This window comes from Arachis stenosperma, chromosome 8 (genome assembly GCF_014773155.1).
Source record: "Arachis stenosperma cultivar V10309 chromosome 8, arast.V10309.gnm1.PFL2, whole genome shotgun sequence".
Classification (NCBI taxonomy): Eukaryota; Viridiplantae; Streptophyta; class Magnoliopsida; order Fabales; family Fabaceae; genus Arachis; species Arachis stenosperma.
Window position 1 is genome coordinate 2,183,013 of NC_080384.1, and position 26,393 is coordinate 2,209,405.

The 26,393-nt window shown below is 33.5% G+C and overlaps 1 protein-coding gene across 2 annotated transcripts; it reads left to right on the forward strand.

Moving 5' to 3' along the window:
- Positions 1 to 22,877: 22,877 nt before the first annotated feature.
- Positions 22,878 to 25,814, forward strand: LOC130945194 (S-type anion channel SLAH4-like). Of its 2 annotated transcripts, none has more exons than XM_057873908.1 (2): positions 22,878 to 23,932; positions 25,456 to 25,814. In XM_057873908.1, the coding sequence occupies exons 1-2, from the start codon at positions 23,045 to 23,047 to the stop codon at positions 25,729 to 25,731; spliced, it is 1,164 nt and encodes a 387-aa protein (XP_057729891.1). In that variant the 5' UTR covers positions 22,878 to 23,044; the 3' UTR covers positions 25,732 to 25,814. The 2 variants fall into 2 exon arrangements, with proteins under 2 accessions (XP_057729891.1, XP_057729892.1); XM_057873909.1 differs by having other exon boundaries at positions 25,464 to 25,774.
- Positions 25,815 to 26,393: the final 579 nt, after the last annotated feature.

The window sequence follows — 26,393 nt, forward strand, 5'->3', positions numbered from 1 at the left end:
TTTATATATGTATGTGATTTTAGATCAAAGTGAGTAAAAACTCGTAAGAGACAAATTATTTTAAGCGTGTATTCTATAAAATCGTGTATAAATAATTTATAGATTTTTATAACTATTTTGTAAAGTATGCTATATTCATGACCTAAAATCAAACGTATTGTATTTGATTTAATGATGATATTTGTATAATTATGATTTGACTAGAGTCTTGTATAACGAGTGAAACATATTTGTGCTCTTCTCCCATTCACTAATATTTTCAAATTCAATATGATGGGCTCTTCAATTCTTAAACCATTTACTTGATAACTCTTCTCCCAAAAAGGTTCTTCATCATCATAATCCTAATTGGTTTATTTTTTAATGATTTTTTAAATTTCATTGGTTTTTTAAGAAAACAAGATGGAAGAATATTTTTTTGTGGATAATTTACTTATTTATACTATAAAGATATCAAAAATATTTTCTTTAATTTATTTATTAAAAAATTTTAAATTATTTACGATTTGAAGAGTATTACTCAAAAATATTTTATAATATTTATCTTTAAAATAATTCATTTATTGTCATACTAATAATGACGAAATATTAAAAAATAGATATATTTATAAATTTTGTTGTTATATAATAATACTATTATATTTTTTAATGTTAAAATTTTTTTCCCATCAAAAGAATTTTTCAAGTTCTCCACAGGGCCCGAGGAAACAAAATAATCAAGCATCTTTAGGCCTTGCATTTCCACACACACATTTATTTTACCATTATTAGGCCGCCCCTTCTTCAAGTTGCACATTCTCGCACTCTCGAGTGTCCCTGTCGTCTTCTTCCTTTCAATCATGCTCCATTTTTCTTCCATTTTTTATTGGGGGGTTTTACCAACTAATGTTGTACGGTATTGGCAAGAGTTAAAGAAATACATTTATTTAACTTGTTTATATATAAAAAGCTTAAAAAGTCTACCCTTGTTAATTATTTCCTTTATTTTTAATATATTCTTTTGGCCGTTCTGCATGCAATTTGACTATTTGTTGATTCTTCATATATTTTTAAAGATAAAATTTATAGTTTCAATCTACTCAATTTAATTATAAAACAATTATTAATGGTATATAAAAAAAAATTTCTATTTTTTTTGGTGACTTTTCTATTCTTTTTTTACTTCTAGAATTTGGACATGCTATTTTCATCGTAAAAAAAAAAAAGTGCTACTATTTATCATGTTATTATCTGTAATAAATGCATATACAATACGATGCTTAATTAGCTTGAATGAATTAGGGTTGCGCCAGTTACTGGACGGAATTAAAATGACACCCTGGGGTCTCAAGCTTTGATGGTACAGTTCCTGAAAATAAAGTGTTGTGCAGGTCAACAAGGCCGACAACATTAAACAATATATGAAATAATGTATCCTCAAAACGAACTAGTTTAGATAAATATCATCATCATAAGCATCGATGATTAGACTTAATTAAGGTGAATGAATGGATGATAACCAAGTTTAATGATGAATGGTTATCCATAGATATTGGCTAATGTAGTTGAAGCTTATAGTAATAATTAAGAGATCTTGAGTAAGCTATATTGTCCACATATATGGCATTATTGTTGGTAACAGTGGAGTTAAAAGGTTTGAGAGGACGTAACTAATGATCTTTTCAGCGGTCTTTTTCTATGCTACATTTTCCACTGCTCAATAATTCTCCATCGCATTCTAACACCAACAACCCCAATCCCTAATTCGGCTCTAGCTATAGCTTAATTACTTAAGTACCCATGCATCGTTATTATTATTGTGCTTTTTTTTTCTTTTTTTATTTTTTCTCTTATATATATAAACGAACTTCTAAGTAATTCTCATGCGGTTGTAGAGTACACAAAAAAAAAAAAAAAACGGTGTTAAATAAAATAGAAAGTAAAAATGCATGGACCAAGATGATCTCAGCAAAATGTGAGAATGATTTTTTTCAAAATAGGTCAATGCATGGTTGGACACAATTAACTCTTGGCCCCGGTGAGGAATCACTATATGCACTTAGATAGGCCCTCTCAGTCTTACTCTATAAAAAGTTGAATGGAAAGTAGCAGCATATATATACATACTAGGAAACCGAATGGAACCTGGATATATAAAAACAGGTTACTTACTTGTGGCTTTTCATGTTTAGAGGGGCCCCGATCCAAGAATTGCGGGTATAAATCGGTAGCCCCTGTTATAGCCCCACGATTTTGGTAATAATATATACAGAATAACTAGTATTTTTACCGTAATAATATTACAAAAATATAAATCTTTTAAAATTGTGTCGGCTTGTATTGTTCTGATATTATAGATTATGGCACAAAAAATTATAGAATCAAATTATTTGACAAAAGTTTTTGTCGGCTAAAAAGATCAGGATCTCCGTAAATAAAAAAATTAAATAATAAAAATTTTAGTTATTATTTTTATGTGAAAGAGTTTAACTTTTTACTAATAATGAAACTTTAATATTTATTATCTAAAATTTGAAAGAATTTAATGTATATACTTTTATATTTAATTAGGTGTAAAGTCTGTTATACAAATATAAATAATTAATTTTTATGCTTACTATTTAAAAATAATATATTTTTTATGTATATAAAAATATAATTAAATATTAACATAAAAAAATTTATATTGATAGTTATAAAATTAACTCAAAATATTTTTTTCAAATAATTGAATCTAATTCTAACTTTTAGTCATAATATTAGTATTTTTTTTTCAAATTATATGTAATAAATATTTGAAGGAAGATAAGTGAAAATATAGATTAGAAAAATAAGTAGTAAAAATTTAAAACTAAATAAAAAATATGCAAATAATAATAATATAATTATTATCATTATTATTATTATTTTATTTTAAGTATATTATTTTGTTAATTTTAATTTTTTTTTATAGAATTGAAGGGTAAGAAAAATAGAAAATGAGAAAAAAGAGAGAGAAAAATAAAGAAGAAGAATAAGAGAGGAAGTTTGCTAATTTTGAAAGAAAAAATTTTATTTTTACTGTAATGAAAAAAATATTTGGTGACAGATACCTCTAACGCTCTAAGTGGGTATGGGAAGATTATAACATTTGAGTTATAGTTTGTTGGTATTTTGATTTGTCAAATTACTAATATAAAATATAAATAAAAATGATATATAGAGTGGAAAGTGTAGAGAGAAATAGAAAAAGGAAGAGAGCTAGATAAGAGAATGTAGAAAGGGAGCTTATTAATTTTAGAGGAACATATTTTCTCTCAATTTTAATAAGAGAGTATTATGCGACACATTTTGATTATTAAATTAGTTATTAATATATAATATTTCAATTTCAATATTTCAATTTTAGCTCTAATTTAACTTGAATGTAATTAGAGAATACTATATTGTACATTTTGTTTTCGAAATTTGTAATTAGTCATTGATAATGATATATAAAAGAAATAGAGTAAGTAAAAGAGCTTGAGAGACAAAGAAGGAAGAAGAAAGATGGAAGAACTTTTTAATTTTAAAAGAAAAAATTTAATTTCAATTATAATAAAAAATTAACACGTAACATATTTTAATTGTAAAATTAATAATATATAATAGATATAAACAAAGTATGTATATAAATATAGTTCATAATTTAAAAGTTACACACTACACATATAATTTCTTTTTTCTAAAAAAGGACCCATTTTCAATTGCCACCAACAAATATTAGCGTTTTTCTGTAATTTTATATATTAATAATTAATAAAATAAAAATATTATTTACACACTAAAATCATTAGTTAAAATCAGCTATCATTTATTTTGTGTATAAAATTTAAATATATGTGTAATATAATTTATTTTTAACATATATTTTGTATTTAATGTGTATTTTATTTTAGCAGCTAATTTTAGTGTACATCTAACATGTTATTATTAAAATAACACATAAATATTTTTAAACTTTTACTTGGTTTTTTAAGCATTACGTTTCACAGTAACATTTTTTTGGTAAGAAATTATATCTATGAGATCACAAGTTTTTTTTTTTTCAACCAGAAATTCCTGTTTGGTCTGTCTTTTTGGGCTTGACATTCTCTAGTGTAAGTTTCGAGACGGTGTATGACATAAAATAAAAACACCTGCTGACCAAAAACGAAACCTACGGTGGGTTTCTCTTAGTCTAAAGCCTATACTATATATATATTTTAGTCTTAAGCCCATAGTATATTTAACATCAGAAAAGGTTTATTTTTTTTAACGTAACAAAAAATCGTTGAGAAGTTTTTTTTATGAAATTTTATGATTAAATAATTATTGTTGTCCACACAAAATTTTGTCACGTACAAAACTAATTATAATAAATGAAAACTAATTTAATATCTATAAAAATAAACTTTGATCGACAAAACTAATAAAATTATCACTAATAAATTTTAGATTTAATTATTCTGTCGATCACTATAATTTTATCAAATTTTTAATTAGATTTTTATACTTTTTTCTTTTCAATTGGATTCTTATAAATATTAGATTTTATAATTAAATCCTTATTAATCGTTAACGTTAAAAAAAAAACGTTTTTGAAATATAAATTTATTAATTTATCCATGACTTCACTCAGAGTAACCACCTTATTTCCTATTTCTCCGCTCTTTGGAAATCCAAAGACCAATCTTCGAAGTCACCCTCCTCCATTCAACCCATTCCTCAGAGTGACATTTCGTTGAACACCTCGCCGCCAACCTCTTCCATTCTCTTTTTTCTTCCACCCACACTGTCCTCCAACATTACTCTTACCTTGTCCACCATCTATTTACCCTCCTCTCTCATTACTATCTTTTCTCTACTAACAAGCTCTTTTTTTTTATAACAAAATTCTTGTCATAATCAACACAGATCCATAACTAAAAATTTTGCCATAATTAATTTTTAACATGATTAGAAGCAGAATTTTTGCCTTAACATAATTAGTTAGTTACAGCAAAATATTTAATCAGAAATTTTTAGTACAATAAACTTTTTTTAACACAAGTAAAATCAATTCAAAAGCAAAAAAAAAAGTAAAATGAAGTAAAAATAAAATAAAGTAAAAGCAGAAACAAAATGAAACAAAAATAAAACGAAACAGAAAAAAAGACAAACACAAATCGAAGCAAAATAAATATAACAATCCATATTTTTAAAAATATAAATATAAATAAGTTATAATTTATTTTATTAGTTAAAATTTTTTATTTTTAGAAATTAATTTACTAAGAATAATTAAATTAATTTTATGATTATTAAAGTTTAAATTAATTATAATTTATTTTATTAGTTTGAATTATTTATTAAAAATTATTTTAATAAATAAAATAAAATTTATTATTATTATTATTATTATTATTAACTAAGTTCCTTATCCATTTGGCCCATTAAAGGAATAAGGAAAGAAAAGCCAAAACGTGGCTTGTTTATATATAAGTATATATATATAGATAATGTGACACCAATTCCCTTGTTTCATTAATTACCTATTATCATTCTTCATTTCTCTCTTATTACCACCGACCCAGAAGAAAGGAAATAGGGGGAGAGAGACCGAAGCTTGCATGAAAGAAAATTATAACTCTTTTCGTCCAACTTCGATTTTTTGAGATCCGTAATTCTAATGAAAAATTTAATCTAATAAAAATATTTGTATCCTTCTTCTTTATATGTTGGTGTTACTTTTATTCGGTAGAAATTGACGGTAATGTAGTTCTTTTTCTCCTTGAGTTTGGTCAATTGGAGTTCTAAGAGGTACAGACGATTTCAGATTTTTTTTTTTCAGCAGCTCGGTTAGAAAGCTTCTCCAAAGTTTTCGTTGATTCTAATTTCGTACGAAGGTAGGAAATTTCATGTTGAAATTAACTGTTTTTAATTTATGAATGTCATAGAAGTATAGTGGATATTTACAAATAATTTATGATTGTTTAGAATGACTAAATGATAAGTTTGAATTGCATTTGTGACTAAATGTGATGAATATGTATTTGATTTCTTGATTGTTTAGGAATGCTGAGAATTCTGATTATTGAGTTGGAAAGTCGGTTTGATTTGTTGGTATTGAACTGAAATTTGAAAATAATTTCTGATTTTGGAAATGTTTGAAAAGAGGTTGAGAATGGTTCGGTTGGGACCCAAAAAGGGTGGCAAAGTCCGAGTTTTAGGAGAGATGCTGTCGAAATTTTATCATAAAACTTAAGACTTTGTTTGAAATATTTAGAAAAAGGTTGGACTTGAAAAATTGTATTATTTGGCTTTTGATTTATTAAGAAAAGATTTATGTTTGGGTTTGATTTATTAAGAAAGACTTTATGTTTTGAGTTTGACTGTCATCCTTCCTAAAGTGTCGAGACCCTGCCGTGAGATTTACTTAAAAATGATTGTTTTAAAGAGATTTAAATCTGAAATAGTTTTGAAGTTGGGTTGGGAAAATCATGGTTAAGAAAGAACTGGTTTTTGTATGAAAGAAGAACTTGTTGTAAGTAAAGTGGTTTCGGAGGTTTGGAAATGTTATAAAGAGAGGTGTTGGTTTTAAATAAAAATGACTTGAATTCGGTTTATTAAGTAAAGAGACCTCTGCCACAGAAGAGCAGAGAACAGTGACTGAAAAGATATTGAGTGTTGTTGGGCCTTAGTGCGAAGTGTCTAGTGAGGACGGCGATACATAACGCTCACTTGACACAATAGAGACGGTTCAGTGAGGACGGCGGTACGTAACGCTCACTGGAGGGCGTAGGCTTTATGTGTGAATGATTATGCGGGGATGCCCGTGTGTATGGAATGGCTTCTAGGAGAAAGTGGCACATGCTTCAGCTGGAGAATCAGCGCCTACAAGTACTTGCAGAGGTCATGTTCGGCATACTTCAGCTAGAGAATCAGCGTCTGCAAGAAGTAAAAACTTGTAGAGGTTATGCCGCTGGAATGCGTTATCTGACTTGCGAGTCGGATTGCGTCGACAAATGAGCTCATTACCTGTGATAGGACTAGACATGCATCATCATTGTTTGCACATTTGCTTTTGATTGTGTTTGCTTATCTTGTCTCTCTGTGATTGTACTGTTTATCTTATTGCTATTTATTTGTGTGTTGATCTGCTTCCTGTGCTATTAGTTTGTGTATTGAGGTGACTGAGAACTGAAGTTGTGATTGAGATTTGTCTTAAGTTCTAAAAATTTAAAGAAGGTAATTAATTATATAAAGTAATAGTAAAAAGTATTTTCAAAAGTTTGATAAAAATATAGTTTTATTGAGTAGTAAAGTTAATTATTTGCATTTTATTTCATTACTCTTACAGCATTCTCATTCCCTATTGAGAACGCGTGGTTTGTTCTCACCCCAAAATCTTTCACCCTTTCAGTGACACAGGTTCGAAGATTCAGTTTGAAGCTGTGGGCAATTATTAGTCTTATTTGAGTTAAGTTTATGTGTTGAGTCGCTTTCCTAGAATTCCCTCGCCTTTGTTAGTTAAGATTTTATTTTATACAGAGGGATATGAGTTGTATCTGAGTTTCATTTGAATTCTTTTGTATGATATTTATTATTATTAATAACTATGTGACTAGTATTGCTTGGAGATCTTTGATATATGATTTTAATTAATAGAAACAAAACTTTTCGGCTTTTTCCTAAAAATTGAAACGCGAAATCGAACTAAAGGCTCAGTATTAAATAGTAAATACGAAAAACAGGTCAGTAATGCCTCACTTTTAGTACGATCATGACGTGTTAAAAGTCAGGGTGTTACAATAGAGGCTGAATCTGAGACCAAATCTGAGACAACGATCAACAAACACCAACAAAAGATGGGAAGGGAGCAGCTCGTCAGTGAATTCCTCCAACAACGATGGCAACAGATGTGTCACCCTCTGCCGCCTCACTCTTCCATGGCCTCCACCCCTCTCTTTCTCATCATAACGTGATCTCCCTTTCGTGGTCTCTCTCTCGTTCTATCTTTCTCTCTCTTCTATCGTTCTGGGTCTCCATCTCTCTGTGGTAATGGTGGTGACGGAGAACAATTGTGGTAGTGGCGCAACGTTCTTGATGGCACCTTCATGCCTTCCACCACCTTTACCGGCGGCTACATAGTTTACGCCTTGATAAACCACTATTTCATGGTTTATCTTGTGCTCAATTGAGTGGTTTTTATCTACTCTTCACCCACTTATTCATACTATTCGCATGTTTTACATTTTCCTTCCTGATTTTGTGCTATGATTGAAAACATGCTTCTTTGACCTTTAAATTACTAACTTCAATCCTCTCTTATTACCATTAGATGCCTTGATATATGTGTTAAGTGTTTTCAGAGATTACAGGACAGGAATGGCTTGGAGGATGGAAAGGAAGCATGCAAAAGTGGAAGGAATACAAGAAGTTGAAGGAACTGCAAAGCTGTTAGCCTGACCCTCTCGCACTAAAACGATCATAACTTGAGCTACAGAGATCCAAATGATGCGGTTCCACTTGAGTTGGAAAGCTAACATCTGGGGCTTCGATTTGATATATAATTTCCCATAGTGGCCGTACAGATAGGCGATTTGAACGCGTGCTTCACGCGGACGCATCGCAGTGACAAAAATCAGCGTGGCAGATTTCTTCTCCAGCGATTTCTGGGCTGTTTTCGACTCAGTTTGCGGCCCAGAAAACACAGATTAGAGGCTATAAAGTGGAGAAATCCATTCATTCATAATCATCAGCTCATAATTTGTAATTTTATATGTAGTTTTTAGTGAGAGAGGTTCTCTCCTCTCTCTTAGGATTAGGATTAGGATTTTTAGAAATTAGGAATTTTTATTATTCCAACTCCCAATTTTTCTTCTTCATCACATGTTCAATATTCCTTTTACTTTTTATTTCTCTTTTACTTTCAGATATTTTGATGCTTGTATTACTTATGTTGCCTATTTGGCTTATGAACTTTTCCATGTTAGATTTGACTGCTTTGAATTAATGTTATTTGAGGTATTTCAGTTTATTATTGCTCCCCTTTATTTATGTTACTGTTGCTTCCAATATGAAGACATTTTTATTCCAGTAGATTTATTTTTCTTCTTTTGGTCTTGGTTAGGAAATCAGTAACTCAGGAGTTATTAGACTCAACGTGATCGATAATTGTTATCTTTGCTAATTAGCTTGAACTTCAATAATCCCAATCTTTTTCTAGGAATTAACTAGGATTTGAAGATCAAACTAATTAGTCACTTGACCTTCCTTTGCACCAGTAGAGGTTAACTAAGTGGAATTAAGATTCAATTTTCATCATCATTGATAAGGATAAGTAGGATAGGACTTTCAATTTCTCACACCTTGCCAAAAGTGTGTTTTACATTTATTTATTTATTTTACAGTCTTTTACTTATTTTAATTGCAATTTAAATTATTGTTCCTCATTTTTAAAACCCCGATTTACAATCTTCATAATCAATAATAAGAAAATACCTCCCTGCAATTCCTTGAGAAGACGACCCGAGATTTAAATACTTCGGTTATCAATTTATTTAGGGGTTTGTTACTTGTGACAACCAAAACGTTTGTAAGAAAGGTTGATTGCTTGGTTTAGTAACTATACTTACAACGAGAGTTTACTATAACTTCTAAACCATCAGTCTTCAGTTCTTTAAAATGGCGCCGTTGCTGGAGAATTGCAAACGTGTGCCTTATTATTGGTTATTGTAAATATTTTTCTTTTACTTGTTTATTTGTTTTCTCTCTTCACTCTTATTTCTGATAGCTATTATGAATTCTAACCCCTCTCGCTTTGAGTTTGGTTCTAATTTTGTTGCAAGGAATGGAAGTTATAACAGGACTATGCATCAAGGTCTAAGCAATCAAAGATAGATGGAGCCACGAGGATCTGATCACCCCTTTAGGTAACAACATCCTCCTAGATATCATGGACAAAGACCATTTTACAATGTATGCCCAACTGATAGATTTGGTGGACCACCTTGTAACTACCAACAAGCCCCACCCTGTGCTCAGAGATCATCCTCTCGACATAACTTCGAACCACCACACTCACAAGCTTCTTTTCACCATTCACTACCACATGATCCTTATCCGCACCAACGCCAATCCAATTACTCCCAAGAACCACCTCTCTCCTACACACCATGTCCATATCCATCAAGCCAAGAATCACAGGTTCGCTTTGAAGAATCAGTAAACCAATTCAATGCAACCCTTCATCAACTGGAGCAAGTAATAAATCAATTATCTTCCAGACGTTCGGACACTCAACAGACTTCCATGGCTTCATGTGGAGAATCTAATGAAGAATGTATTGTGAAGAAGACACGAGAAGCTCCAGTGGACAGCATATAGCATAACTTCATACTGGAAAAAGTAGAGGATGCTGCCATTGTAGAAGAAGAAGAGTTGGTTGAAGATTTAGGAGATGCTGAACCTCCGCAGGAATCCAGAGTTGTGGAGAATTCCGTCGACGACGTTACAATTGATGCTAAGGAAGATAGTGCATAGCCTCCAATGCAAGTATCTTATGAAGAACTGGACGGAGTAACCCAAGACGCATGTTTTCTTGATGATGATAGTCACCAGTCAAGTCCTCCTAGTAATGAACTTGCATCCGCAAGTGAATTCTTTGGAAAAGGTTTGCAAACAAGTGGAGGAATTCACTAAAGACCATAAGGGAGTAGAGCTTGCAGAGCCACTAGAAACACCTATCCCAAGGCCATTACCACCCAATACAAACCTCAAGTGGGTAAAATCCTTAGCTTTTATCTTTACTTTTCCACTTGAATATGGTTTGCTTGAAATAGATGGCCAGCTTAGAGCTCTCTGCGACTTTAAGAGTAAAAGGGAATTGACTCGCACTCAGAGTTGGTATGCAAGATTCAATAAGGTTTCACACTTCAATTTGAGGTGCAAGGATTGGTGTCAAGCTCAATTGAAAGGATCTCGGAAGCTGTTTGGTCACTGCAGTGAGAATTCAGACTACTCACCACCCAGCTGGAAAAATGCAGATCAAGACAAAGATGGGTGTAAAAGTAGAATTTGGGATCCTGGAATCTATTCCGACATTCAACACTCCGGGAGCCTTGAAGCCTTCTTGAACTCACCTAAGGGCTTTACGTACCTTGTTTGGGACCCCGGAGGATGCTGGCATTCCAAACACTGGTGGAGATTCTTGGATCAGTACAAGCATAAGCCACCATGACAGGAAGCTCATCAAATGTCCAACTTAAGGACTTTAACTAAAAGTGCTAGGTGGGAGACAACCCACCATGGTATGATCGTTCTTTTTTCAGTTTAAATTTTAGTCTGTTTTTGAATTTTTATTGAACCTGGAATCATACATAGCATTCATATTAGCATTGCATTCTGCATACTACAAAAAAAAATTGCACGTGACGCGTCCGCGTCATAGGTGCGTTGGGAAGAAAACAAATTGAACAGAGAGTCACGCGAGAGCGTGGCTGGAGGTAGGGCTGGAAGTGAGTCAAGCCAACTTATGAGCCAGCTCGAGCTCGGCTCGTTAATAGCTCGATAAGCTAAGCTCGTGAGCTGGTGAGCCAAGCTTGAACCTGAAATTGAGCTCATAAATTAAATGAGCTGAGCTTGAGCTTGGATAAGCTCAGCTCATTAGCTCGTGAGCTGACTCGATTATATATATATATATATATATATATATATATATATATATATTAATACACATATCTTATATGCATTTAGTCTATACTTTTAATATTATATATATACATATGAAATAGTAATATATAATTATATATATTAATGATCTTAATTATTTAAAATTTTATGTTTATTTATTACATATAATTTTAATGTAGGACATAAATAACATATAAATTTATTCTTTTTAAATATTTTTTAAAATATATAAGTTACAATTTATTGATATAAAATTATAGATTTTGTATTTATGTTTCTATTATTTGAGGCAGCTCGTGAGCTTGAGCCAGCTCGTGAGCTTTCGGTGAGTCGAGCTTGAGCTTAAGAAATAGGCTCGATTGTTAATGAGTTGAGCCGTGAGTCAAGCTCAATTTTGGTGAGCCGAGCTTGAGCTTGGTCTAGCTCGGCTCAGCTCGGCTCACTTCCAGCCCTAGCTGGAGGCGTGCCTTTGGCACAAAATGATCCAGGCGACCGCGTTGCCGACGCGTCCGTGTCATGTGGGAAAAATGCCTCCCATGCGTCCGCGTCACCCACGCAAACGCGTGCCCTGAAATCGACGTAAAAAGGGTGTATGGCCGAAAGTTGAGCTGGAATTGGGCTGGACTCGTGCTAGAAGCACAAGCCCTACCACGCGTACGCGTCTGCGCCATTTTCAAATTTAGGCCATCCACGCGATCGCTTAAACCATGCGACCGCGTCACCCAGATTTTTGGGCAAAATGCATTTAAACAGAGAGTTGTGCGAATGCGAGGCTGCACTCGCGCCACCAGCACAAATCGAGTCACGCGTCCGCGTGCCACACGCGTTCGCATCACTTCATCAAAGCGCGACCCACGCGACCGCGTGCCCCACGCGCTCGCATCACCTGCGCCGCACAACTTATCCAGATCAGCGCCAATTATCTTATTTTTTTCTTTTCTAATCCTAATTTCTTCTATCTTTTCCTCTTTCTTTCTTACTTTATTTCTTTCACTTCTCATTCTTTTTCACCTTCATTCTATTTTTCTTAATTTATTTGCATATTTCATTCATTGCATTTTAATTTTGTGCATATTTTTCTTTTCTTTTCTAAATTTATTATTTTTCCATCGGTGTTACTTGTTCATATTCAACTATTGTATCTTTTCTGGTGTTATTTTGGTGCTCAGTGACTTATTTTACACTGTTGGGTAATATTATTTAAATCAATGTTAATCTTTTATGATACTTGTATTAATTTTGCATTGACATGAATTTATATTGTCTTTCATTACCCACACTCTTCCCCTATGTTGCAAATTTTTGCACTCTTGATTTGCCATGCACTTCTACTGTTTTATCACTTACATGTTGAAGCTTCCATGTAAATGAGACCCTTATCAATTGGCATTAACCCACCCATACTTTATTTATTTTCTTATCTTTATTCCTGGGTTACTTTTCTTTCCTTTTTCTTTCAGGATGGCCACCCAGAAGGGAACTGGAAGACGTTTACATGGGGAGACAGACAAGTCTATCTGCACGATCTTTGGAGAAAGGCGCCAGTTGGAACCGCCCGTCCACCTGCACATCTCAGCATGCACCGAGGACGGTGCAATCTTTAAGTGTGGGGAGGTCGATACTGATCTCCACGGGTAGCTATTCTCTTCTCAACACCAATGTTTTATTTTATTTGTTAGTTCATTGTTGCATTTACATGTTTAATTGCATATTTGTTTGATTTTATGCATATTCTACTTGGTTGAGAAATAATAAATTTCTTTTTAAGACCCTATTTTTGAAAAAATTTCACTAATTTAAAATCAAAATTTTTCGTGTTAAATTTGTTTGAAGTTGTATTTGGAACATGGTTTTTGAGCTAAAGAACACACAACCTGTGAGATTTTGAGCTTAATTGTATGGTTACATTATTTAACCATAAAATTTTATTCTTGTGTGTTTTTCTTCTCTATGATTGCAATCTTTATTTTGTTCCATTCTATATGTCCAATATTTAGTGTATTTACATGTTTGCATTGATTACCACCTTTTCTATTCTTTTCCTTGCTATAACCCTTGTATGCTAATGACTTTCCTCGTTTCCTTTCAGGATGGCCACCAAGAAAGGGAAAGGGAAAGCTACCCCCAAATCCACAGCAAGGAAAGGAACAAAAAGAGCATTAGTGGCAAAGCCTTCTTCAACTGCAATCAAGCCCTCAACAAAAAGAATTAAAAGGATTATAAAGGTTGATGAAAAGGAGAGGGCCTTCCCAGCAAAGGACACTGCACGATTTCTAAATCGCTACTGTGAGCAGATGTTTCCTATTCTGGCAGCTCAGAATTACAACAATGAACACCTTCTTATCCTTTCGCCTCGCATTGCCAACTTTGTTGAGCCGCAAATTGCACAAAGACATTGGGGATTCCTACAGAGACAGCCACGACAGGTTCAATCTTTCTTGGGTAGTTGAGTTCTATTCCAACTTCCACCTGCCGACTCTACAGTCTGTTTATATACGTCAGAAGCAAGTCTCTATTACAGAAGTGGCCATTCAGCGAGCCTTAGATCTTCTCCCTGCTCCGGAAGGATTGGACGCTTTTCAAGAAGCCACCCTCAAGCGCCAGGCGTACAACTTTGACTGGGACGCTGTTCTCAAAGTTATCGCTCAACCTGGCAGCAAATGGATCTTCGGATACCATCGTTCCCATCCTAAGGGAATTTTGGCTTCCGCACTTACCTTAGAGGCTCACGTATGGGCGCAGATTATGTCCCATTACATCTTCCCGAGCACTCATGAGTCTTTCTTCACCGCAGACATGGCCGTTCTACTATGGTGCATCCTCACAGACTAGCCTCTAAATTTACCGAGATATATCCGGAATGCTATGGGACACGTGCAAATCGCGAACAACCTACCTTTTCCCGCCTTGGTCTCTGATCTTGTCTCAGCAGCTGGAGTCTCCTACAGAGCTGGAGACACCAAAGCCATACTTCCACGGGATGATCAGTACGTCCCTAACGGGAGATATCTCAGGCCACCACTTGCCACTACCAGCTAGTCTACAGAGGATGCTGCAGTTCCTCCACCATCTACTAGTCAGCTGCTGCATCAAATACTGAAGCGATTGGACCAACAAGACAAGAAAGCAAAGCTCCGAGAGCGCCGCAACCAGCGCCATTTCAAATACCTCAAGGAGCTACTCACAGGCAACCACAAACCTGACGAGGACCCAGGCACTCTGGACTCCACTTTCTTTACCAGCACAGGGAGCCATGACGGTCCCGGCTGTGGAGATACTGCCACCATCCCACCATTGTTCCTGACAGATGGCACCGAGGACGGTGCAAAGCCTTAAGTGTGGGGAGGTCGGTCAGTACCTGACTTCCGGAGGTAATTCTTTTCCCCTTAACACCAATTTCTTCTTCTTTAGAATAGGATAGATTGCATATTAGTAGGATTAATTGCATGCATGTTCTACCTGATTGAAAAGACAATAAGTTTCTTTTAAGACCATATATTTTTTTTAAATTTCACTAATTTAAATCAAAATATTTATGTTAAATTTGTTTGAAGTTGAAATTGGAACAGAATTTCTGAGCTAAAAAGAACACACAACCCGTGAGACCTTGAGCCTAAATACATGGTTACACCATTTAACCATAAACATTTTTTTCTTGTGTGTTTACTTCTCTATGATTGTAATCTGAATTTTATTTTATCCTATATGTCCAAAATTAATGTGTTATGTGCATGCATATGATTGAGGCCATTGTTTGTTTAACTTACATATCCCAAATAAGCCAACCCTTTTTAACTATCTTTGTTAACCACTTTGAGCTGTTTTTAATCCCATTCGTTCTATATTGTACCACATTACTAGCCTTAAGCGAAAAACAATCGAAAATCCCAATTGAATCTTTGGTTAGCTTAAGATAGAATTTGTGTGTTAATTGAGTATGGGAAAATTGTGGGAATAAAGGGTAATAGAAAATATATCATAATAGAATAAAGGGAATTTGGGTACCTATTCATGTGAAACCATAAAAGGAAATTACAAATCTATGTGCATTGGTAAGCTATACAAAAAAATTATATATATATATATATATATATATATATATATATATATATATATATAATATAATATATAATATATTTTCTTTATTTTAGTGAATAAGGGGACAAAATCACCCCAATAATAAGTCAAAATTTAATAATCAATGCACATATGATAAAATTAAAATAAAGGTTGATACATGAATATGGAATGTAAAAAGGAAATTCCGGATAGCTAAGATGAATGTTGAAATTATATAGAGTATATGTATGTTAGGTAGGAGTTTGGGTTAATTAAAGATTCAATATATAAGCTCACTTAGCCATATGTGTATCCTCACATTTACCTTAGCCCCATTACAACCATGAAAAGACCTCATGATGTTTACATTAGCATTTTAAAATTGTTGATTGATTAGGTGAAAAATAAAATTTTTGAAAGCATGATTAGAGAAGGATAGAGTGATTACCCCATATGCTAGAGATGATTAAAGTGCACATGCACCAACAATAAGGGTTCAATGCTCAGTCCTGTATCCCCTGCTTTCACAAGCTGTCTTCTTACAAATTTATCTGCTTTTACAATATGCTCTGAATTAGTGAAATCTGTCCCATATTTTGTCTTAGAAAACTTATCTATTTTTAATCATGTAGACCAACTCATATAGTTGCATTCATATGCATATAGGTTGCATTGTATTACATGAGTCTTGCATGTTCCTGTTCATTCATATTTATCTCTTTCAACTTAGCATGAGGACATGCTAATGTTTAAGTGTGGGGAGGTTGATAAACCACTATTTTATGATTCATATTGTGTTTAATTGTGTGGTTTTATCAAGTCTTTGTCCACTTATCATATGATTTGCATGTAATTACAATTCCTTCCAAAAAATACTCTATGATTGAAAACATGCTTCTTTGGCTTTTATTTTCTTTTATTTAATCCTCTCTTATTACCATTAGATGCCTTGATATGTGTGTTAAGTGATTTCAGGAATTACAGGGCAGGAATGGCTTAAAGGATGGAAAGGAAGCATGCAAAAATGGAAGGAACACAAAGAATGGAAGAGATAACCAGCGAGAAGTCACGCGGTCGCATGGCTGACGCGACCGCGCGAAATGGAAGAAATAACAGTGACGCGCTCGCGTGCCTGACGCAACCGTGCGGATTGGAAGCTGCTTGAATGACGCGAATGCGTGGATGACGCGCACGCGTGGTACGAGAAACGCTGAGTGACGCGAACGCGTGGACGACGCGGCCGCATGACGTGCGCGATCTGCAGAATTTTAGAAGTCGCTGGCAGAGTTTCTGAGCCGAATTTCAACCCAGTTTTTTGCCCAGAAACACAGATTAGAGCTAGGGAACATGCAGAGACAGAGAACAACATTCATTCCGCATAATTTTTAGTTTTTAGATCTGAATTTACTCCTCCCCTAGGTTTTACTCACTTGAACATTCATAATTAGGATTTTGAAAGTTTTGGCTTTAACTCTTGAGAAGAGTCTACCTCCGATACTAGTCATTATATTCTGTTATTTACTTTTCATTTATTCTTCCATATTCCTAAATCCTCTAGAGTTGACATTTGATTATTTTTACAAGTTATTAATATAGACTATTTTTATTTTCAATTAATCCCTTTCATTATTATTTATCATGTCTTCTTTTATTTTCCCCATTAATTTTGTGAAGTTTATAATTATGATGAGTGAGTAGTTCCATAACTTGATTGGGAGATGATTGAAAGGAAACCTTGAGTTGAATCACTCTAGAGAGAAATTATAATTGGGTTTATTGTTGGATCACCCTCTAATCATTGACATTAGTCCTTCCCAAGGGAGAGGATGAGGACTTGTGACTAGAAACAGCTTTCCAACTTGCTTGACTTTCCTTTACCTAGTAAGGGATAACTAAGCAGAGCAACTTCCAATTATTAATTAATCTTGAGAGTACTTCAACAAGAATAAGGCTTCCAACTAATCTACTCCCAGTCAAGGCTTTTATTTAAAATTAATTAAATTCTCTAAATTAATTTTCTGTTTATCAACTCAACCATTTTTGAAAACACCTGATTGATAAAATAGCACATCTTTCTGCAACTCGTTGGGAGACGACCTGGGATTCATACTCCCAGTATTTTAATTTCAATATTGTGACAACCCTTCTAAATTGATAAGCAGATTTTCGGCTGGTTAAGGACTGTACTTGCAACGTGTTTTTATTAATAATTTCTTAACTCGCCAATTTTCGCCACGTCAGTGACTGTAGATACATGATTTTCATATCTTATTTTCAAAGGAAAAAAATACTTTCTATTGATTCAGGTAAAGACTTTAAAGGCTTTAATAAAAAGAATAGTACTACTACTGTTCCATTATGGCCTTTTCCTTGTTGTATATAAAGGGGTGAGGCTAGTGAATCCTGAGGCATAGCACCCCTTACTTCTCCTATAGAAACTTCAATATTTGATCTGATCTTCCATTAATTTAATTTGTAGCATAATGAGTGCTCTCCCCATAACACAAGAGAAAATAACCCCAGATGCCACCAACTACAAGGGTGCTCCAGTAGAGCGGTCCAAGACTGGTGGCTGGTCTGCCTCCGCCATGATTCTAGGTCACTTCTTCATTAATCAACTCTTCATCATGATATGTATATATATCTCTTCTTCTAGCTAGACTTATTCATTATATATGTACTAATAACAGGAGGAGAAGTGATGGAGAGGATGACGACAATGGGTATTACGGTGAATTTGGTGACGTACTTGACCGGTACCATGCACTTGGGTAGTGCTGAATCTGCCAACGTTGTCACTAACTTCTTGGGCACCTCATTCATGCTTTGTTTGCTTGGTGGCTTTCTTGCTGACACCTTTTTCGGAAGGTACTATATATAGATTATATCCTCCCATCCATTTTACTTTCTTTCTTTTTTTCAAGCTTCATTCTTCATTTCCTTCTTTCGCTTTGATGATTGGCAGATATCGCACCATTGCCATCTTCGCTGCAGTTCAAGCAACGGTAATATATATGTTTCTAACATTTTCATACATGTATGTTTAATTTGTTTCTTGTTTCGTTCTATTCGATAAAGATGGACATAAACCATATTCAGCTAGCATGTAGATCTATTTAATTAATTTATTAAACTTAGTTAATTAATCATTATATGCTGATGTCTAACAATAACAAAATAATAGATAAACAGGGGGTGGCGATCTTGGCTATGCCGACGAAAATACCAAGCTTACACCCTCCAAAATGCACAGGAGACATTGGGGGACCTTGTGAAAGAACTACCAGCAAACAATTAACGGTGTTATACTTAGCTTAAAATTAAGTCCTAACTTCAAATGAGAATACATTTATGCATTGGTGTAAAGGTTTAGGAAGCTCACTTTGATTGCTGTATTTTATATTACAGATTACACAAATGGCTGAAAACATCAATTAAACATGGTTATTATTTTATGACTTCTTATAATAGATAGATGTCCAGTCTAGAAGTGCTGAAGGTGAAGGAGGAAAGGAAGAGTATTGGAAGTAAGAGTCACTGTTTCTCTGTTTATAATATGTTTATCTCCTGCAAATGGATTATGATCTTTAATTGAAAATTGTTTGGCTTACATAGTTGTTTCTATTTATTTTTCTATGCTTTCTACAGTGGTTATCACTCCTCCAAAAATTATTGTGGCACGCAGAAAAAATCCAGAGGTCTTAGTAGAACAAGTCGCTAGAAGAAAGAGAAAACATTGAATGGATCTTAGAAGAATTGGATAACTTTAACTCGGTTTAGCCCTAATTTTAGACTAGGTTTATGTTTATATTTAGGCATTTTTGATAGTGGTTAGTTACAAGAGTAGATTGTTTTATACACCTTTGGTGTATGCCACAATACAGATTTTACAGGTTTTCTTTTTTTTCAATGGTATTTGTTTTGAATTATAATTGATGTATCAATACACTTTGTTGATATATGGTTATTACTTATTATTATACTTGATGTATCAATATACTTCGTTTGTGTTTTGAATTATATTAACTTGTTTGTTTATAGTACTTTTTTTTAATTTAATAATACGATGAAATTTGTTTATTTTTTGAAATAATATAAATATTCAAATACAAATTAGATAAAAATTTGTATTGAAGTTATATTTATTTTGTATAAAAACAAGTTTATTTTGCAATGAAAAAATCTAAAAAAATTATATTTTTTCTCACTGACAGATTTAAAGACAAATTTTCTGTCTATAATCAGAGTGTAAGATGATTTTCCAAAGTTTAAATTACAGACGGAAAATTTGTCAGAAAATCTGTCTGTAATCACAGACAGAAAATCCGTCTGAAAATCCATCTGTAATTATAGACAGAAAATCCGTCAGAAAGTTCGTCGTCTTCGGAAAATGGATGAAGAATTTACAGAGGAAAAAATCCGTCGGTAACTGGTAAAAATTCGTCGGTAATTTCTGACCGAAAAAAATCTGTCGGTAAATAATTTTCGACGAGGCTTTTACAGAGGGACAAAATCCATCGGTAATTTTGTCAATAACCAAAAATTCGTCTGTAATAAAGACTAAATCTGTCTGTAAATCTGTCTGTATTAATCCATTTTCTAGTTGTGAGTGGTGCCAGCACAGACAGCGAAGTGGCAGTGGTGACCAACCAGCAGGGCTGCATTATTAGAATTTTTTAAAATAAATTAAAAAATTGATAGGAAGAAGAAGGAGGACAACATACTTGGAGGGAGGAAGGAGGTAGCTCCGGTGACACAGGGAACAGCGGCGACACCGGTGCAGTAGTGGTAGCGACAACAGTGGCGGAAAGATGAAAACGGCGGTGATAGAGCGACCAACGCGACACAAGGAGTTGACGCAGTCTTTGAACATTGTTGGTGGTGGCCGATCCTGGTGGAGGGCTTCTAGAGGTGGTTTGTGGGGAGAAAGAGGGGGTTCGCAGTTTGAATTTAGGACAATATTACCATTGGATTTACCGGTGAATAAATCCGATGCTAATGCTTTGTGAATGACCAAAACGCAACGTTGCACTAATTCGGATTACCACCCCAGGTAAATCCAATGGTAATGATTGCGCCATTTTTTTCTTTTTTCCCTCCAATTATTATCTGCAAATTTACCGTCGAAAAATCGAATCCGACAGTAATCTTTTTATCCGACAAATTTATTATCAAATCCCTAGTAAACTTGCTGCTAACATCAGAAGCTAAATCCGACGGTATTCAACATTTTTCTTGCATTAATTTGGATCCTGCAAAGAAAAACCTTGGCATGAGTATCACTCGTGATAGGAAAAATGAAAAACTGTGATTGTCATCGTAGCAGGAGTATATTGAGAAAGTTTTGGAAAAGTTTAACATGAGTAATTCCAAACTAGTTAATACTCTATTTTCTAGTCATTTCAAGCTGTGTTCACAGTGTCTTACAAGTGAGAAAGAAAAAAATAAAAAAGATTCTATATACATCTATAGTTGGCAGTTTGATGTATGATATGGTTTGCACCAGGCCAGATATTGCTCATGTTGTTGGAGTTGTTAGTCGATTTTTCTCTAATCCTGGCAAGCAGTAAAGTGGATTCTCATATACCTCAATGGTACTTTCAGAGTTTGTTTATGGTTTGGAAGTGGCCAACATGTGTTAGATGGTTAGATAAATGCAGATATGATTGAGGATCTTGATTTAAGAAAGTCTACTTCTGGTTATATGATAACTTTTGCAGGGAGATTGTGTCGTGATAATTTTGACTTCAGAAATGTGTTGCTTTATCTACTACAGAGGCAGAATACATTGTGGTTGTCGAAGATTCTAAGGAACTCTTGTGGACGAAGTTGTGGACGAAAAAATTTCTACAAGAATTAGCTACACATCAAAAAAGAGAAGTTTGTGTTATTTTGTGATAGTCAAAGTGCTATCCATCTCAACAAGAATCCGACATTTTATTCCAGATCGAAGCACATAGAGGTGAGGTATCATTAGATACGTCAAGAGCTTGAGATAAAGTCTTGAAAAGATCTATACTTATGATAATGGTTTAGATATGGTGACTAAGAATTTACCTGTAGCGAAATTTGATTATTATAAAGAGAAAGCATACTTGATGGAGCAGCCTATCTCCACTTGAATCTGTAAAAAAAAAATTTGTTGGTGGGTCTCAACTCAAGTAAGACCCCTACTTTAAAGCAAAAAGAAAAAATAAAATAAAAGAAAAAAAAATCACGAGAGAGAGAATTAACTCATACAACAGAAAAAAGAAAAAAAAAACAGAGTGAGAGAGAGCTTCAGCGTCATCGAAGAGAAGAAAAAATTGGAAAAAAAAAGGCAGTGCCATTTTAATCATATTAAATTAGTAAATTTGCTCAATTTCTTATAAAATTATAGTATGTTGTTCTTGGTGTAGAGACGAACATTAGGATATAACTTGCTAGCTGTATTGCCTTTTTTTTTGTCTGATTTGAGATACCCACTTTGTAAAAAGTTTATGTTGATTCTATCAGTTTTGATAATGTATTTTGTTGATTGTTGAGGGTTACTAGGAAGACTGATTGTGTAACCACTATTTTGATAGTGAAAAAGTTTACCGGACTAAGTTTCGTGAGATTTTTGTCCCTCTTTTTAGAAAATTTTTTCATGATAAAAGTTTCAGTTTTTGATTGTTTAATTTTTGCCATTATATTTATTAATTGGAGTGTTTTTAAAGTTGATATTTAACTGTATAGATTGTAAAAAAATTATTTTAATACTTTCACTATTAGACAGATCTTTATCTAAATCTTAATTTTTTTCCAACATACTTAGCAGTATATAATGCAAATATGATAAAAATAGAAAAATAATATCTAAAGTTATCTTATATAATATAATATATATAATTTTATTAACATAACATTTGTATTTATATATTTATTGCATCTAAAATAACGTAATTATTCTAATAATAATTAATAAATATTAAATAAAATAACTTTTAATTATTTAGACTATTTTTTATTATTTTCTAAATATTATTGGTGCAAATATACCGTACATTAATAAGTACCAATAACTACAACTTGATGCACAGCTAGGAAATGGGGTGTAGATATTGTATAATGGCGGAAAACGATATATATGAAGAAAATCACAATAAAATGATAAAGGAAACCGAATACGTAGCGCGGAGAGTATACAACATGCAAAAGCAACCAGAAATGACTTGGTATACCTAGATGTTGAATTTGTTTTATATTTCTTTGAAATCTTGACGCTTGTTCGTAATTTTTTATACTTCCACTTGTGCACCATTCCCCTTATAAAACCCTAGCCATATGTACAGCTGAAAATTAAAAATAAGCCATGGCAGCACAACAAGGTTCTAGATGTGAGATTGAGCTTGTGATAGAGAGAACTAGCACAACCCAACAAAACCCAAGAACCAATATGAGAACAATCGCACAGAGCTCATTATTAATGTCCCTGAATTCCTTGCTAACAAAATTTCATGCAGGTTATTTCAGGATAAGCCTCTCACTTGGCGGCCAAGCCTTGCTATGGAAGACACTCAGCTCCGTGCCAACCACCGATGACAAGAGCAACGCGCTGCGGCGCGTCTTTCACGCGCTGCACCCCACCATTTTCCCCATATTCTGGTCTCTGGCTCTCTTTATTCTCATATTACTCTCTCTTCTTTACATCTTAAGGTGCTTGTTTTTCTTTAAGATGGTAAAGGCCGAGTTCTTGCACCATGTAGGGGTTAATTATCTCTTCGCACCATGGATCTCCTGGCTCTTGCTTCTTGAATCGTCACCCTTCATGGCACCCAAAACCGTCCCTTACCTGGTGCTGTGGTGGTTGTTCGCGGTCCCTGTAGTGATGCTTGACGTGAAGATCTATGGACAGTGGTTCACGAAAGGGAAGAGGTTCTTGTCGACGGTGGCGAATCCGACGAGCCAGATGTCGGTGATAGGGAACCTAGTGGGGGCACAGGCGGCGGCGCACATGGGTTGGAAGGAGAGCGCGGTGTGCTTGTTCTCGTTGGGGATGGTGCATTACTTGGTGTTGTTTGTGACGCTCTATCAGAGGCTCTCCGGCGGGGATCGCCTGCCTGTGTTGTTGAGGCCTGTTTTCTTCTTGTTTTTTGCGGCTCCGGGGGTTGCTAGCTTGGCTTGGGAATCCATTGTTGGATCCTTTGATATTGCTTCCAAGATGCTCTTCTTTCTATCCCTCTTTCTCTTCACCTCACTGGTAATAATATCATAATACTGCATTTTATTAATTAATTTATGAAAATTGAAAACTTATCAGCAATTGTGTCAAACTAATAGTTAAGAATAAGTTAATTAAACATTTTAAATTATCTTACTATATTTAATTATTAACTTAAAAAAATAACTAAATTTGAGTAATATTCTATGTACCTTCTAGCCTTCATTAATTTATTATTAAGAGATGTCATAATTTGTTTGTGCATGGTGTGTTAATAAGTAAAAATGAAGATTTTTTTTAAGTAAATTAAATATGTAAATTTGTAAGTAAAATTTTTTTATAAACCTTTTGTGGGATTTCATTAAAAAAAAAAAATCGATAATCAACTAGTGAAGTTTGAAATTAAAATATATAATTTTTAAATTTTTTATGTTTGGTTTTTATTTTTACTCATTATTAATCAACCCTTATTGTTATCCTAACAATACCAATACAATTTTACTCTCTTTTTTTTTTTCAAATCTCTACTTTAACAACTATTGCGCCAGGCACACATGATAAGTTGTTTTCTAAGGTAAAATGCCTTTTCTGGAGAAGTCATCATCAACTTTCCTGTACGTCAATAAGTTTGAGTAAGATTTTATATTAGGTTGGTATATAGTTTAAACTATAGATGGAAAAAAAAAAAAAAAGAAATTAAAGAATTGAAAACTCTAGGTGCTTCCATGTAAACAGACATAGTATTAGTCTCTCTCAAGAAGCAGCAGCGACGGCTTATTACTTTATATTTAAGCCTTTTGACATCAAATCAATTTAAAAAAAAAAGTTGCAACTTAAAAGAGACGATATTTTCGATTTGTTTGTCTATTTTATTATCATTTTGTTGTAGCTAGACTCTTTTATTCATGCATCTACCAAAAAAAAAAAAAGAATTATACAATTATCTTCATCCATAAATAATGCATATACAGAGCAGTAGTCAGCGGTTGAAACTTGAATATATTGTCTAGCAATGCTAGGGGGCCAGCAACTTTTGTTATTGGTAGCCAGCAAATAGCTATCAATGATGATTTAATGGTGTGAGATTAATGTGAGATTTCATCCAATGACTCACCTTTTTCTGCTGGTTACATGCTGGCCAAAATTCAATAAAACTGCTGGCCCCTAGACTTTCCTTATATTGTCAATACATATAAATATATACTCCATAAGATTGGGGACTTTGGGTATCAAGTCTCCGAGAGCAACCTTCAAGTAAGGACAAAGCCTACAGCTGGAAAGGAGATTTATTTAATTTATCGAATGGTGTCTCTTGATAAAATAAATAATATAATAAACGAAACATTTGATTTGCTTGTAAGGATAAGCCTTTCTTAAACAAAATTGGTCATACTCTGCTTCTATATATTCAATCCAATTTTAATTCCAACAGCTGATTGGATTCCGTAAAAACACATTCACTGGTAGTTCGCCGCATAATTTGGCAGCTACTTGCTTCTGCTTTAGTTATTAATACCTGTATTTATACGTTATGTAATTAATATACGGTGAATAATGAGCAGATTTGCAGGCCAACACTGTTCAGGAGATCGATGAGGAGGTTCAATGTTGCATGGTGGGCTTACTCGTTTCCGGTTACAATGCTTGCTCTGGCTTCCACGGACTATGCTCAAGAAGTCAAAGGAACCATTTCTCACATTCTCATGCTCTGTCTCTTAGCTCTTTCCTTTCTCGTCTGTCTTTCTCTAACTCTCTTCACTTTCCTCAACTCTAAGATGCTTCTTCCTGATAATGATCCCATTGCAAACTTGGTCATTCAATTTCCAGTAGCAGACTAGTGCAAGCTAATTAGTAATTTAGCCCTTCATTTCATTATTGAACTTGCTTGTATCTATTATAAATAAACAACGATTAAAATAATTAACTAGGTACGGTGTGCATGCATGTTTTATCTATATTATTATTATTCGTCTACAATCAAAGCTCCAAATCCAATAGTACTATCATATAAATATCAATGTCATTTGATTTCTATAATTTCAACCAATGTCATTTAATTACTTGATGTTAACTATTTAAAACAAAGGCTAAAGTATGTTTTTGTCCTTAATATTTTTAAAATTTTTTAAATTATTCTTAACATTTAATTTAATTTAATTTTATTCTTAATGTTTAAAATAGTTTCAATATTATTTCTACTATCAATTTTTTAGCAAAAAATTATTAGTCATATTTTATTTTTAATTTTAACTTTTATCATTCTCCATTTTTCTTCTCTCCTATCTCCTGAAAATCTTGAACCTCTCCCTTCTAAAAATCTCAAACTTTTTATTATACATTTATTTTTTTATTTAACCGTAGCACTAAATGCTCAAATAATATTGTTCAAATTTTCGCTCATAAATACACATGCACACAAAAAATAGGAGAAAAAAGAATGAAAAATATAAAATGGAGAATGAGCGGCAGAGAGAATAAAAAGAAAGTGAGAATAGGATGA

Coding starts and splice junctions, on each gene's coding strand:
- LOC130945194 (XM_057873908.1), top strand. CDS start 23,045: ATGGCAGCACAACAAGGTTCTAGATGTGAGATTGAGCTTGTGATAGAG. Junction 23,933..25,455: donor TCTTTCTCTTCACCTCACTG/GTAATAATATCA, acceptor AATAATGAGCAG/ATTTGCAGGCCAACACTGTT.